Below are 15,735 nucleotides of genomic sequence, written 5' to 3'. Positions count from 1 at the left end.
TGGGGATTGGAAAGGGGGCTCAGTTCCTAGCTTTCTCTCCTCAAATGTTGTTAGTGCTCTAGGCCTGACTGTTTCTCTCCAGGAGTTCCCAGTGCTTCTCAAGTGCCATTTCATTTATATAATAGAAGCTGGCCTGACATAGAAAGAGCGTGGGCTTGGAGTCCACAAGACCTGGGTTGAAGTCTGACTGCTGCATGTTACACTAGGTAAGTCACTTCCTCATACTGACTGCTATGGACTCACAGGGCTGTAATGAGAGCTAGAGATCATGAATGCAAAATGCTGAGCAAACTGCCGGATGCACAGTGGGTGCTTAATTAATGACAGTTTTCTTCTTGTTCTTCCAGTACCCTCCACAAGAGAGATGTAGAAAGAAATACCGGGCTGCATGACTGTTGAGTGGCTCAAGGCCAAGGCACCACCTGTGGTTTAGAACTTTCATTGTTTTGCTGGCCTGACCTTTCATCTAAGAAAGAAAAGTACAGTTCAGATTTATGGAGTCTCTAATACATGCCCAGGGCTGACCTAGGCACTTTATAGTCTGATTTAACCCTCAAAATAGCTCTCTGAGAAAGGTACTGTTACTCTTCCCCTTTGCACAAGTGGCAACTGAAGCTCATGGAAGTTAACAAAATTGATCTTGATCACTCAGGTAATTAATGGAACCTGACCTGGGTCTCTGTGACCCTCAGAGTGATGCTTGTTGTGTGAGATCACCCTGAACATGGCTGGGAACACATCTGAGGCATGTGGAAGCACTTGGTAAAGGACACAACTCTGGGCAAACACAAGCCCATGCTGGCATCTGCCTCTTGAAGGTCCTGAACTGACACAGAGGATGTTAGTCCTATTTTTATAGGTGAGAAAACATTGGACTGACAGTTAAATAACTTGTCCAAGCCCCACAGGTGGCCGGCAGGAGAGCTGGCATGACATCCAGGTATGTTTGAGTCCATGAGCCAAGCTTTTCTGTCACACCAGCCTTCTTCTCCAATGATTTATGCAGCAGAACAGGGGCACCTGGGTGGCTCAGTTGGTTGAGTGTCTGACTCTTGATTTCAGCTCAAGCCATGATTTTGCTGTTTGTTCTTGGGATCGAGCTCCACGTTGGGCTCCGGGCTGGCAGCATGGAGCCTGCTTGGAATTCTCTCTCTCCCGCTCTCTCTTTACCCCTCCTCTGCTCGCTCTCTCTCGATCTCTCACATAAAATAAATAAATGAACAGTTTTAAAAAAGTGTTAGAAAGTTAGAGGACAGGGAGGTGTGACATATTTCAGTTTGGGCACTTCATCTTATAGAGGAGAAGCCTGACACCCTGGAGGGAAGGATTGGTCCAGTGGTGCCGGCCTGAGGGGCCAGACTGTGGACCATTGTCTCCCACCTTTGGGAGTTTGGGAAGGAGGCCAGGCTCAAAACGAGGCTATGGGCCTCAGGAAAGCAGGTTTAGGGGCTGTCTGGCTCCCCATCCTGGTGTGTGGGACTAGAAGGCCCCCAGCAGGAGGTGCTGACTGGGAAGCAGAGATGAGCTGTGAGAACATAGGTATGACACTCTGGTCCAGCTGAAGTGACATCCCCTGGCCCTGAGGCTGCTCCCCACCACCCTGGCTTCAGTTAGCTCATAAGCCCCAAGGAGACAAACCTCCTGGACACACTTCCTTCTCATTCCAATTTATTCTATTCTTCTCATGGAAGGAGTAACTCTGACCCGTGTCTTCTTATGTAGTAACTACAAAGTTATTTTGGGCCTATAAAAAACACACACACACATATATATATGTATGTGTGTGTGTATGTGTGTATATACACACATACACCCACACATATATTTTATACACACATACATACACATACATAACTAAATACACACATATACACACATTCAGATTGGACTAACATTCACAGAACAATGAACATAGCCAAGAACTGCATGACCACAGGATATATTATCTTGCTGAACGCTGCACTGATACTCCAGTGCCATTAACTGCATGTCTGCAAGAAGCCAGAATGCTCTGGGGTGAGGTGCACATGGACCCTCACATATCCGGGGTCAGAGAGAGTTGCTTCCCGGTTCCAGCCAGGCTCAACTTAGATTGGTATGAAAAACATCTGCCGCTGGCCTGTTTTCTGTTCTCACCCTCCAGAAAGGCTTTCATCTTTTTCAGGGAAGCGGAGTGAAGACATTCTCGAGAACAGATGCGTCATGTGCAAGAGACGCCAGGGAGCCTGGCAGAGTCACAAAACTGACCTCCTGATGAAAACCCAGAGCACTGATGGCAGTGCGGGAGGATCAATTCAGTGCCAGGCCCAGAGGGTTCCGGCAGGAGTTAGTGGGCTCTTTGATTCCTGATGGTGGCAGCAGAGACCAACTCAAGAGCCACATGGCTCCCTGCCCCAGTCAATTGTGGCCTGGATCCAATCAGTTTCGGTTCTCAGCACATCTGAAACCCTGTGTGGCTGTCTCTGTCATGTCTCAGGAGACAAAGCATTTCTCAGCTGTGGCATATCTAGCCTTCCAGCCATTGGGTGGAGCTTTCAATTTGTAAGGGCTGGTGTAATTGATGACATCCCTTCTTGCACAGGCCTGAGATTTGCTATGATCACCCCCTGCTTCCAACAGAAGTAGAGGATTCACCCACCTGCCTAGCAACCCTGGCCACCTGAAGTCTGGCTTCTGGTGGATGGAGAAAAGCAGGAACAAGACCAGGGCCTGGTCTGAAAAGCCAGGTGTGAGGAAATCTAGGCACGCACTTTGTTACCAACCTAGACTGCCTGAAATATCTGGCAAACTGGCAAAGACCCATCTTTGAGGGCAGCAGAGTGAACTTTCGGATAAATGCAGCCACTGGAAGAGGTCTGCTTGTCTAATGACTGGAGTGGGATTAGGCTATGAAAACAGCTGGGATATTTGTTCATCTGTGCTCTGAAAGAGCATGGTATTCTGCAGCTGGACAAATATTCTATCTTGATGTCCTTTGCATCAGGGCCTTCACAGGGCCCCAGAGGACCCACAGGAGTTGGGGCCACGACTAAGGGCAGGGAGCCCTATGTGGAGGCAGCCAGGGCTAAGGCAGGGACCTTAGGAGTGAGAGGTTAGGGGACCCTCCCATGTGGACGATGGAAATGCAAGACAGATGCTAAAGAAGTGGAGTCTGGTTCCAAGAGGCTGCAAGAGTCCACTTTGAACAAAGACTCATATCTTCCTTTACGAAGTGGTATGTTCGGTCCCAGCACCTGAAGGCTCTTTTCAGACTGCCGAAGCATTCTCTGGGTGCAGTTCCAGGCTATGTATTTGCTACTACCTTAGTTGACATTATTATGCATGGTTTAGGGAGCCCATGGGTTTTCTGGCTTTGCAGTAAGATCTGATCTAATTTCAAACTCACACATGTAAAAAGGGCTGTAGAAGTCTTTTCAGAACTATAAAACACAGGTGGGTGTGGCCTGTGGGGTGCAGGCTGGATCTACTCTGTGCTGTCCAAACCAGGCAAAGAGAAAGGCCCAGGTGGGGAGAGGGCTCTGGGAGCTGGGGAAGGGAGCCACATCACATATATCAATTCCCTAACGCTTGGCATAGTGCTTGGCACACAACGGGCACTTGGGAAATATTGTGTTGAATCAAACAGATTCTACCACCGGATTTGGGCTGACTTATGTGAGCTGGGACCCTGGAAAAGTCACTTCACCTGGTGACTTATTCCCTCCCTGTAAAGTGTGTTCCTTGCATAGCATGTTTATGTTTTTGTTTTTGTTTTAATCCCTCTGGCTAGTCTGTTTTAAGGAGGGAATGATTTTTTTTAAATGGCCATTTATTTTTGAGACAGAGAGAGAGAGAGAGAGAGAGAGTGCACAGGAAGAGCAGAGAGGGAGGAAGACAGAGGATGTGAAGAGGGCTCTGCACTGACAGCAGAGAGCCCAATGTGGGGCTTGAACCTATAAACCATGAGATCATGACCTGAGCTAAAGCTGGACACTTAATCAACTGAGCCACCCAGGTGCCCCAAGGATGGAATTATTAAAAATAATGGGAACTCACTTCGTAAACTAAAGCCTCTAGAGACATGTAGAGAATAGAAAATTAGAAAGCTGTTTCTAATGTGGTTACTTCTCAAATATGACCATTATTAATAATTTATTGGCTAACAGTGCTACATTTTCTCATTATCATTCTTCTGTTTCAGAAGTGGGCAATCAGTTTTAAGAATTCATTTGTATTTCCATGAAAGACAATAAAGCCATTTAATGAAAGAATGAAATATGCAATCTGCAAACATTTTCACTTTTCCTGAATTGGGTCCTTGAGCAGAAATAGGCCGCCCACTTTTGACATGGAAAGTTTGCTTTGCTTATCAACTAGAAGGAAACAAAAAGCTGGGAGAGGTGGCTTCTGGAAAGAATCCAGAATCTAGATTTTAAAAGATCTTATTGGTACAATGCCAAGCAGAAATGTTCATGTTAAAGGCACACACCCCCTGTACTAATGTTCAAATGACCCATGGGTTGAGGAAAGGCTAGGAGAGCTGGCTTAAAAGCCTCCTCTGTGGAAAGTTTCTGGGGTTTCATTCCTCTTGAGATCAGGATGAGCCCATGGTGTGATGTGACGGTACCACCAACAGAGTCGATGCCAGTGTTGGCTTCCTGAATGTGACCGAAATGTCCAGAACAAAGGAGTGACCATCTGCTCTCCTCTGCCATGGCTGGGCATGTGAAATGCTGTGCTTCCTTCTAGGAGAGCAGGGATAAACTGGTGGCCATCCAGAGTGTCAGACAAGGGGGAAGTGCCAGGGCAATTTGGCCCTACAAAGAGACTTGAATGAATAGTAATGAGCAACTTGGGAAAAGAAAGGCTGCCCTTGAGTGCCATTTCAAATGTTTTAGGGATTGGTAGATGGACTGGTTTTGTGTGGTTTCAGAGGACATGGCTTAGGACCACAGAGTGGAAATTACAAAGAGGCAAATGTCAGGCTCCCAAGAGAGTTGGGTAACAACCTGAGGGGGTCATAGGAGAATGGGATGTCCAATGAATGAGGAGCACAGGGGGTTTCTCACCCCTAGAAGGGTTCAGAAGGAGGCCAGATGATAACTGTTATGGGTGAGCTGAAGCTAAGATCAGTGAGGATTCCTGTGATGTTATCAGAGAAACTCTAAGAATCTAGGATCAAATACATGGCAGAGACATAAAAGGAAGCCCTAAGGTTCTGAGTGATTATGTTAGGTTCTGTATGGAGACATCAGGGAGAAGGTCTCCTGAATTCTCATTAAAGTAATGACAGGGAGCAGCAAGGAGGTGCTGGTGGCCTGGGGAGAGCCCTTCTCCACCAGTACCAGTGGAAGCAATGATGGGATCTACATCGTTATCTAGCTCACACCATCCATGAACAAATAAAACCAGGGAAGAGAGAGAGAAGAGCTAAATTTACATGTAACTCTCAAGGCTCAATTTAGCTATAGGAACTGCTTTTGCCAAGGCTGATAGAAATCCCTGCAAGATCAAAGCTTCATTTCTTCTTTTTTGGAGAAAGACAGAGAGAGTAGGAGGAGAAGAGATGAAGGATGGGAGAAAAGGCAGGCAGAAAGATGGATGTGAAGTGGGAGAGGAAAGTGAAGGTTTTGCTACTTGGAGGTTGTACGTTTAGAAGTGCCAACATTCACCTACGGTGTCTTGGTGCCATGTCACTATAGCCATTAGCAGGCTGCCCTCCAGGGTGAGTGTGGCAGGGTGCTGTCATGACAAGAGCACTGGGTGGGAAGACAGTCCCTTCCCAGGCCTGTCTCTCGCTTAACTTTGGGCTCCTGAGTGAGCCATGGGACCTCTCTAGCTTGGTGTTCCTTTCTAAAAAATGCGGTCAGACTGGACTACTTGGAAGGTTCTTCCCAACTCTTGGGAGCTTTGTCTTTATGATCAGTGAGCATCTGAGCCATAGCCTGGCAGAGCAGAGGACTAGGGGTAGAGATAACCCATGATTCTTGTCCTGCCACCTGGTTTCCTGTAACTCTGGGAAGTTTTGCAGCCTACTTGGCGGGGACTGTCCAGCTCTAGGGCAAAGGAACTCTGGGGACCGACAAGTTGATGTGGTAGAGGGAGAGGAGGGAGAGAGGGAGGAGTAGGGAGTGGGTGAGGCACTTACAGCAGGAGGAGATGGGCACACTGATGGCCAGGATCACCCAGGCGATGTCCATCTTGCTCAGGCAGATGGTGGCTCTGTGCTGGGGTTTGTCCCCTTCAGCCACATGGGAGATATTCCCTGCTGTTCCAGGCTTCCAGGTCCCAGCAGGAACCAGGCGGTTGAGGAAGTTTCCTGTGGCCGTGGACACCACTGTGGAGAGAGGACTGGGCACCCTGTTGGTCATGGTGGGGGTGGCTGTAGCCTCCTCCTTGGCTTGGAAAACAGTGCTTTCTGAGCCCCCGGTGGGGTGGGCTGGGGCCTGCGAGGTTGAGGATGTTCCCTGAGGAATCCCCTTGGAAGGGGCTGAGACACTGGCATTGAAGGCAGCCTGGGTGGGCCCCGCGGTGGCTGTGAAGACCCCAGAGCTGGTAGATGGAGGTCTGTCGGTGCCAGGGGTGACAGTAAGCCAGGAGTCACTGTGGCTGGGGCCATCCTGTGGGTCACCGCGGGGGCGCTGAGAAGGCACTGGGGCAGGTTGTGGGCTGGCAGGGGCACCTGAGGCTACTGTGGTGTCCGGCTCCCCTCCTTGGCTGGTGAAAGTGGAACCACCCCCCTGGTCTGCTCTGCTAAGGCCTGGCTTGTCCTCTGCAGGCACAAGGGGGTTGGTGGGTGGTGCCCACGAGGTCCTGCTGGGCGCCATGGTTGTGGTCACTGTCTGGGGCTGTGGTGAGGAAGAAGAACCCCAGAGTGGGTTCCTGGGGGTGAGGGTGGAGGGGTCAGTTTCTACAGACCCTGTAAAGTTGCCTTTGTAGATCTGAAAGATCTTCCCTAGGGGCCGCTTCTGCCCCAGATGTGTGGAGCTCTGATTTCGTCCCCGCTGGCCTTCCTTCCTCCCAGAGTGGCCACTGGGTGCAGGCAGGACAGAGCGTGATGAACTGCCGGCCCCCTTTCGGGAAGAGCCTGGGGGCCTGGGAGGCCTGCGCGTGGTAGCCCGGGTGGGTGCTGTGGTGGGACGGCTGCTGGCTCCTGTTGGCTTTGTCAGCAGGATGGTGGGTGCAGCTTCTCCCTGGGGGCGGCCCTCTGAGGGGGAGGATGTGGTTGCCATGGCAGTAGGAAGGGGCCCTGTGGGCAGTGGGCCTTCAGAATGTGGGGTGGTTGCTGTCGCCATAATGGTGGAGATGGTGTTTGTAGGAGGGTGTCCATCTGGATGGGGTGCTGTCATTGCCATGGGAGCTGCAGCCTGTGAGGAAGGTCCATCAGGATAGGGGGTCAGTGTCATCACAGAAGTGGGTGCAGTTGCCATGGATGAGTGTCTGGTAGAGCTGAGGGATTCTGTCACCATGGTGCCTGGGGTGGTGCCTGAGGGGAGGACCTGAAGAGATTCTCTGGGAGATGGTTCCTGGGTGGCAAATACCAGTGCTTCGGTCAGTGCCAAGATCAGGAGGAAGCCTTGAGAGGAAGACAGAGAGAAGAGGTGAAATGCCTGGGGAATAGCTCAGAGTCTGGACCTTCCTTACCCATGAACCTGTAAAGCTCTGGGAACTCAAAGGAAATGTTGGGAGCATTCCGGAGGTCCACACTGCCATCCTGACCCTCATCAGATACAAGATCATGTGAAGTTGGGCAGGTCTATTAGGTAGGTGCTACCCAGCACTGTTGGGGAGAGGCAGCTAAGCTGGTCAGGACCATCCTTTGCTGAGTGCCTGTGAAACGCCATCAGCCCTCCACCCAAAAGCAGCTTCTGAGAACAGGCTGGGCTGGGTGTAGGAAGAAGGCTTGTGGCCTCTGAGTGTCTGCTACCCCTCTGCAGCCAGAGGGTGGTCAAGGCCAGGTTGATCAAAGGGAAGCTGGCAGCTCTATGTGGAATGCTTACATAAGCAGAGCTGACCAACTCTCATGCCCTTTCTGAATCTTCCATTTATGGACTAGACAAAGGCAGAAATGGTCAGAAATGCTCTCTTTCTTCAGACCCACTCACCAGGCAAGTAGGGAGGGTCTCCAGACCTCTCCTTGACCCTAGAGGACAAAAAATGAACAGGGCAGTCTCTGGCTCTGGGTGAGCTCAAAGAAATCCACAAACAATCCTAAAGCAAGGCAGCGACATCTCAGTGCCATAGAAGAGCAACAGGCAGAGGGGGACAAGGGTCCAGAGGGTGACCAGATCTGGTGCCCATACAGCACTTAGCACAGAGCCTAAAAGAGATGCACACTGTGAACACCAGCTGGTTTTGTGGTTCTCATTAATGTTAACTGCTTTTCCTGTGGTGTTCATGTGGCTGAACTCTCTGTGGAAAATCACTTGTGATGCCCAGCCTTTTGAGTAGGAGGACGCCTTTTGAGCATTAAAAGAAAATCATGAGTTTTGCATGATGATCAGCGTGTATGCTTTTGGCTCATTGAGAAAATGCACAAGGACAAAAACCTATAAATTTAAAAATACTTCTAAATGTATGTGGATTTTATGAATCATAATAGCATGTGCCACATTTTACAAATAACACACCACATATAAATGTGAGACATAGGATCTGTTCAGATTATAAACTGGAAGACTGGTCACCCCAATAGAATACATGGGCTGAGAAGAACTGGTCTCCACTGCTGAGGTGTGGCCTGACAGACTTCTAAGGTCTGATTCTGACCTGTGAACTCCTCCTTGTACTTATGAAACCCCTCCTGGTCACTCTCATGCCCTTCCTTCAGCTCTGCTGGCCACCCAGACAATGGTAGAGATCTGTCACTATCTGGTAACTCTCTGGGAGCTGCCCTCCCCCACCAGATTCAAGCAAGACAAATGGCCAAAGCAGGGGCCCGGGCAGTGATTTCTGCATGTGTGGGACAGTCAGCAAAGCTGCTGATGGGAAGACAGGGGCCCTGGTGAGCTTTCAGAAACAGAAGGGGAGATCATCTCCTGGCATTCCTTTGAAAGGAGGCCCGGGATCACCACTGAGGCCACCTCTGACTTATGTGGAGTGGGGAAGAGTCTGAGCGTGGACCTGCTCCCCGTACTCTGCACTTCTAAATTAGTAGGTGGAAGGAGGCCAAGGGACTGCAGATTGAACGGACTGTAGCACATACAGTCTCTAGGACCAACAGTTTGTCCTAAGCGACATATTTTTTCTTCTAAACTTTCATTGGTGACCTAAACCATGTAACAACTGTAAGCTCTGTTTGTTCAAGTCAATCCTAAAAACTGTTTACAGAGCACCTGCTCTGACCCAGTCTCTCACGCTCGATTTAATCCTCACAACCACTCGACAGGGCAGGAAATTGAGATTTCAGGTAGATTAACTAACATGTTCAAAGTCCCACAGTAGCCACAGTATATGAAACCGACTATGTCTAAGATGCCTGCTTTTCCTGGTCAGCCACACCAGTGATGCAGGAGGAGGAAGTGGCTGACAGGAAGTTGCTGTGCCACGGTGCTCTGATGGGTTCAGGGTTTTTCTAACTCCTCTCTTGCAGTCAAACACCACAGGGACAATCTGTTCTCATGGCTGGGAGTCTTGACCTTGGATGTTTTGAGAGACATTCCCTTATGAGCCTCATAAATTTACTCATAAGTTCCTTGGTTCAATATAAGTGTTAAAGATTGAATTGTTTCCCCCAAATTCATATGTTGAAGCTCTAACCCCTAGCACCTCAGAATGTCACTGTATTTGGTGACAGGGCTTTTAAAAGGGGTTATTAAGTTAAACGAGGCCATTAGGGGTGGTCCCTAATCCAACCTGACTGGTGTCTTCATAAGAGGAGATTAAGACACACAGAGTGATGCAGACATGATTGTGCACAGAGGAAAGGCCATGTGAGGACACAGTGAGAAGGTGGCCATCTTCAAGTCAAAGGGAGAGGTCTTATCAGAAACCAATCCTGTCAGTACCTTGATCCTGGTCTTCTAGCCTCTAGAACTGTGAGAAAATAAATTTGTGTTGTTTAAGCACCCCAGCCTGTGATACTTTATTACAGCAGCCTGAGCTAAGACAGGTGTCTTATCTTACATTACAGATATCTCAGAAACAGGAAAGGGAGACCAGGGCTTGTGTGAAAGTAGCTTATTTTGGGAAGTGATCCAAGGGGACAACCATGGGGGTCTGAGATGAGTTAAATAGAGAAAATCAATCTGAGCGTAGGTTATGAGTTGATCATGGTGAGCAACTCCTATTTCCTGGGGACCTCTGAGGGGCTGAGTAGACCGCACCTCAAACTGAGTGAGAAGAGCACTCACTTACCCAGCAGCTCCCGTCTCCACTGGTCCAGGGCTGCTCCCCAGGTGCTCATCCCTCTGTACTTCCTCACTCCTGCACGAGGCCCACAGCCCATGTGGCTGAATAAGAGAAGCCCTGGGCAGAGGGGCTGTCAGGGAATGTCTGTGCCCAGCTGGTGGCTGGAGTGACAGCTGGAATTAAAATTAAGGGCCCAGAGGAGTCCTGGGGTCGAACACCAGATGTGTTGGAGACAATCAGAAACCAGAGACCAAGGACATGGCAGTCTTTTGGCAGCAGCACCAAGGGCAGTGCAAAGCTTTCAGAGACCCTGAATGATCCCAGTGACAGGCCTGGGAGTGGGAGAGGAGCCACCCTGGCCTCCAGAACTTCTGCAGCACTCTAGAGGCAGAGGGGTTAACACATCCTAGTCTTTAAAAGACTTGGGGAGGGAAATGTTCCTGACTTTCCCACTGGGAACATTCCAGGGACTAAAATCCCCCCGGCTGGGAAGTAATATGACTACAATCATTTCTTGCTATAAGACTTACAGTATAAGTAAATGTTTGCCTTTGTTGCTTTTTTTTTTTTTAAGTTATCAGTGTCCTGTAAGGTTATTTTTCTCTCTGTGAGGACTGTTAAATTACCTCTCAGACCTTTAGACTTTAGAGCAAAACTTTGTTTGGTGCAATGAATGGATACTGTCATCCTGGGTGCACAGAGTTTTCATTTCAAGGATGACATTTAGCTGTCACAGTGAGAGGGGGCCCTAAGAGGTAACTTAATCAAATCTCTTCATTTCACAGAAGAGGCAATGGAAGGAGCAAAGTGACTTGTCCAAGAACACACATCAGGTTGGGGACACAGCCTGGACCACAGCCATTATTTCAAAGCAACTTTCATTTGTGTCATAAAAATTGCTACAATGTTGCACTGCCCAAACACCTCCTTCAACCTCCACTGTTACCTTCACTAAGAAAATAAGATGTGACTTTACCTCTCCTCCTTGTCATAAAAGGTTAATAACTTAATGGAAGGGCACACAATGTCACAATAACTGTGCAAGGCCTTCAACCTGGGGCTCCCCTAACAGATGCAAATTTTCATTCAAGTCCCTTTGTGTTGGTCTGCTCACTCCTCTCCCTACAATCTGGGGCTACCACTTCTTTGAATATCATTTGCATAGATTATGCATAACAGCCTCTGGAGGCTCTAATTCCAAATATGTGAGAGAGACTAAAACTAAAATCTAGCCTGACATGCTTTAAATGTGGAACTGATTTTTAAAGTATCTTGGAATAAGGACAAGTGTGGGGAGTGGAAACTCACAGACTGATGGGTGACCAGATGTCACAGGAAGGCCTCCTCCTACCTAGAAGTCCAATGTATACATGATCTCAGGGCCCAAGGAAAGGAAAAGTCCTCTCTCTTATGTTTATTTGGTTGGCTGCCCACAGTGCATATTAGGCATGATATTTGCAACTGGAAAGGCAAGGAGGGAGTTAGTGAAGAGAGAAATGGCTAATTGAATGTACTGAGGTGCTTCTTATGTACTATGCACTGCTTGAAGGGCTAAGCCTCTCCTGATATATTTAATTCTCATAACAACCTGATGAGACAAACACTATCATTAGCTCGCTGTTGCAATGGGGGAAAAGCAGCACAGAGAGGTACAGGAACCTGTCTACTTTCACACAGGTGGGGAATGGTGAACTGTGATTTGACCTGGCACCTCAGCTCCAGAGTCTACACTCTTAGACACTTTCACTCAGGGATCTGCTTGGCACCACACCTTCTCCCATCCATCAAGCTACTCTGCACATTCAAAAGCAATGATCCACAATCTTTTGGGAACTGATTTCCTATTATTGGTCTTTTGGATTTTCTTCCCTCTTACCTGTTTTCTTTCAGGGCTCTATATGACAGATTTGATGTTGTTTTTAATAAGACGGCCAATTAACTTTATCCTGTAAGTAACTAGGGAAACTTGTTGTTGTACAATAAAAGGGCCTTAATTCTGCTCTTCTCCAATCCTGACATATCATGTATATTGCTGTTTAAGTTTTGTCTTAAAATTGCTTACACACACACACACACACACACACACGACATATTTCTTACATGGAAAAAAATTCTCTTCCACATCTAAACAATTCTATTTCATTTTCCTTGTAATTTAAATGTCTTCATCTTCTAAGTAGAGCTTCCCTCCCCATTAAACTAGATTTCTACTGCCAGACATTTTCCCCATTGCTTTAAACTCTGTGACAGAATCATAGAATCAGGAGTCTGAGAAGTCTTCTGAGCCACCCCTGTCACCAAGCAAGAGGGCACCTCACCCATCTTTTGCAAGTTCAAGGACACTCTACCCACCAAGACATAGGATCAGTTTCCTCTCTCCTTGGACCTATGCAGGCCTTTGTGACCCCCGGGACGAATAGAACAGGGCAGAAGTGACAGCACCTGACTTCCAAGATCAGGACAGAAAAGGTCATGTACATTCTGCAAGTTTCTTTCGGGGGACTTTGGCCCCATGTACGAAGTCCAGTGGCCTCCAGGCCACTGTGGAGAGACTGTGTGGAGAGTGAGAGGAAGGCCTAAGGAGTCCCAGGTGTTCCAGCCCCAGCTAGGCATCAGACATGACAGTAAAGAAGCCTAGAGACAACTGTGGCCCCAACCACTGTTGGGTTGCAACCACACAAGACACTCCAAGTAAGAGCTGCCTCAGTAAGCTCAGTCAGCTCTAACATTTGGGAACAAAGTAAATGATTAAGCCATTGTTTTGGGGGTAGTTTGTTTTGCAGCAATGAATAACTGGAACACTTAGGAATTTAGCTTCCGTATGTGATGTTTTGACAACAAAAGGAACGCGTATTCACAGCATACCAAGTCTGATCATCAGGGGGTTCTGTTCTCAACATGGGCAGGAACACACCTTCTTGCTAGGAAATGGGCTTTTCTAATTTCAATATTATTACCTTTTAGTAGGAAGGGATGTTAGGACTCTCTGGTATCTAACTCCTTCACTTTATAGATGATAAGGCTTTTTGAAAATTTTTATTAAAAATAACTTAAAAATTAAAAAATATTTTAAAATATTTTATTTTTTATTTTATATAGAAAGAAAGCAGGGGAGGGGGCAGAGGAGAGAGAAAGAATTTTTTAAAAACATTTTTAATGTTTATTTATTTTTGAGAAAGAAAGTGCAAGCAGGGGAGGGGCAGAGAAAGAGGGAGACCCAGAATCCGAAGCAGGCTCCAGGTTCTGAGCTATCAGCACAGAGCCCGATGTGGGACTCAAACTCATGAACTGTGAGATCATGACCTGAGCGGAAGTCAGACACTTAACCTACTGAGCCACTGAGGTGTCCCCCCGCTTTTTTTTTTTAATAATTTTTTTAATGTTAGAGAATCTTAAGCATGCTTCATGCTCAGTGCAGAACCTCATGTGGGGCTTGATCCCATGACCCTGGGATCATGACTTGAGCTGAAATCAAGAATTGGATGCTGAACCAACTGAGCCACCTGGATGCCCCCACAATCCTCTCTTTAGATCACTGGTCCTGATATTCTAGTGTGTTCCATCCTCTGAACTTCAATGTTCCCTTTTATTTTAAAGATCAAACATGAAATCCTCATTTCTCAGACCATGATTTCCCTCAGAAATAAATAAGCATCATTGCCTTTAGGGTGTGCTGGACAAATGCTCTTAAGAGGTAACTTAGGCTTATGACCTTGGCTTCTTTATGAAACCAGGGAGTTTAGGGTGCAAATCTTTGCCGTTGCCCTCCTTCCAGGTAGTAGCCATACCTGTGGCCTCCAGCCAGCATGAATTTCCTTGTGCTATAACTCTGGGAAGCTAACATAACACAGTTTCCTAACGAAAATATTATATACATATATGAACACACATATGTGCATGCATACACAGCACTGATTCTCTCTTAGGAACAGGAAACAGGCAAGAATTTGCAGCCGGGGTCCTCCTATAATCTCCATGCTAACATATGGTCAATTCATTTGTCTAAAGTCAAAACAGCTACCATGTAGAAGTACCAGGATTTAGATGTAGGTTCTCTGATCTTGGCTGCTTGAGACCCTAGGAACAGAAAGATTTTTGGCCCAGGAAAATACCCTACGTGAGCAGAAGAACATTTTATGAAGACAGGCAATGACGCAACAATAGTAACAACTATGATGACTACAATTAAAAAATAAAACTTTCCCCAAAGATAGCAACACTTAGGAAAACTATGCTGCCTTCTACCTTCAGCTTTAGCTTTTTTGCCTTAGCCATTCAGCTCCTCTTAGTACAAACATTTTCCACCTAGGACTCCTCCTTGGTCTAGAAGACCTTTTAGGTATCCCTCCTTGTGTGCCTGTAATCTCTAAGCCTGACCTATTCTAACCCCTATCTCTTTGAATGGAAATAGACAGCATCTTATCTATTTGCATGTCAGAATTGTAAGCTACCAGAAGGTAGAGACTGTGTCTGGTTCAATGTTATATCTCCATATCTAGTGTAACACTGTGGCTACAACAAATATTTGTTGAAGGATAAGAAACCTAAATTACTCACTAGTCAGCTGTGGTAGTTTGTATTTTCCAAAAATAATCACCACAATACATCCCAACCCACCCAACTCTTCTTAAACATGACTTGGCACTCCTAGTGGAGAGGCGAGGTCTTTGTTCTCTCCCCTTGAATCTGACTGGGGCTATGACTGTGGCTGAAGTGAAGCCACATGACTTCTGAGGCTAGGTCATAAAAGGTGGTTTGGCTTCTTCCTATGTCTTATTCTTGGGTGCTTACTCTTGGAAGCCAGCCACCATGCTATGGGGAAGTCTGAGTAGTCCATTGAAGAGTCCACGTGGAAAGGAAATGAGGCCCCTGGACTTCAGTCCCAGTGGAACTTTTGAGATAACAACCAGCACCAACTTGCTATCCATGGGAGTAAGCTATCTTGAAGACTGATTTCCCAGCCCCAGACAATCCACCCTAGCTAAATCTTGATGGAGCAGAGACAAGTGATCCCTGCCCAAATCACAGATTTATGAACCAAATGAATTATTATTTTTGTTTTAAGCCACTAAGTTTTGGGGTGGTTGGTTAGGCAGCAACAGTGACTGGAATACGACCTATATAGAAGTGAACTTAGAGCTCTTTCAGTGATAATTCTCACCTTATGGATCAGAGTTATTTTTTGTTTGTTTTTTTAAGTGCAGGAACTCAACATGCTGATTTTGACTTGGGTTCCCTTATTTTCCTTCTCTTTTGCTCAGACTTAAGGAAAGGGAAACATCTTAATTCTGGGTTCTTTCTATAGCATCATGATTTCTCCAATTTAGGCTACAAGTTCCCCCAAAGGAAGAAAGGAACATGGCAGCCTAGGAGTGCCATGGAGCTTCTTGGTCCACCATGCACTTT

The 15,735-nt window shown here is 47.1% G+C and overlaps 1 protein-coding gene across 2 annotated transcripts in view; it reads right to left on the bottom strand.

The window, feature by feature from the left end:
• Positions 1-15,735, bottom strand: part of TMEM108 (transmembrane protein 108) — a 364,746-nt gene that overhangs the window by 9,067 nt on the left and 339,944 nt on the right. For both annotated transcript variants that reach the window (XM_030330246.2, XM_030330248.1), the window contains exon 4: positions 6,128-7,555. In XM_030330246.2, coding sequence (XP_030186106.1) covers positions 6,128-7,555 — 1,428 coding nt within the window. The remainder of the gene's footprint in view (positions 1-6,127; positions 7,556-15,735) is intronic.

The sequence above is a fragment of the Lynx canadensis genome, chromosome C2 (genome assembly GCF_007474595.2).
Source record: "Lynx canadensis isolate LIC74 chromosome C2, mLynCan4.pri.v2, whole genome shotgun sequence".
Classification (NCBI taxonomy): Eukaryota; Metazoa; Chordata; class Mammalia; order Carnivora; family Felidae; genus Lynx; species Lynx canadensis.
The sequence above is the reverse complement of the archived record's forward strand: the minus strand, read 5'-3'. Positions and strand labels throughout refer to the sequence as shown.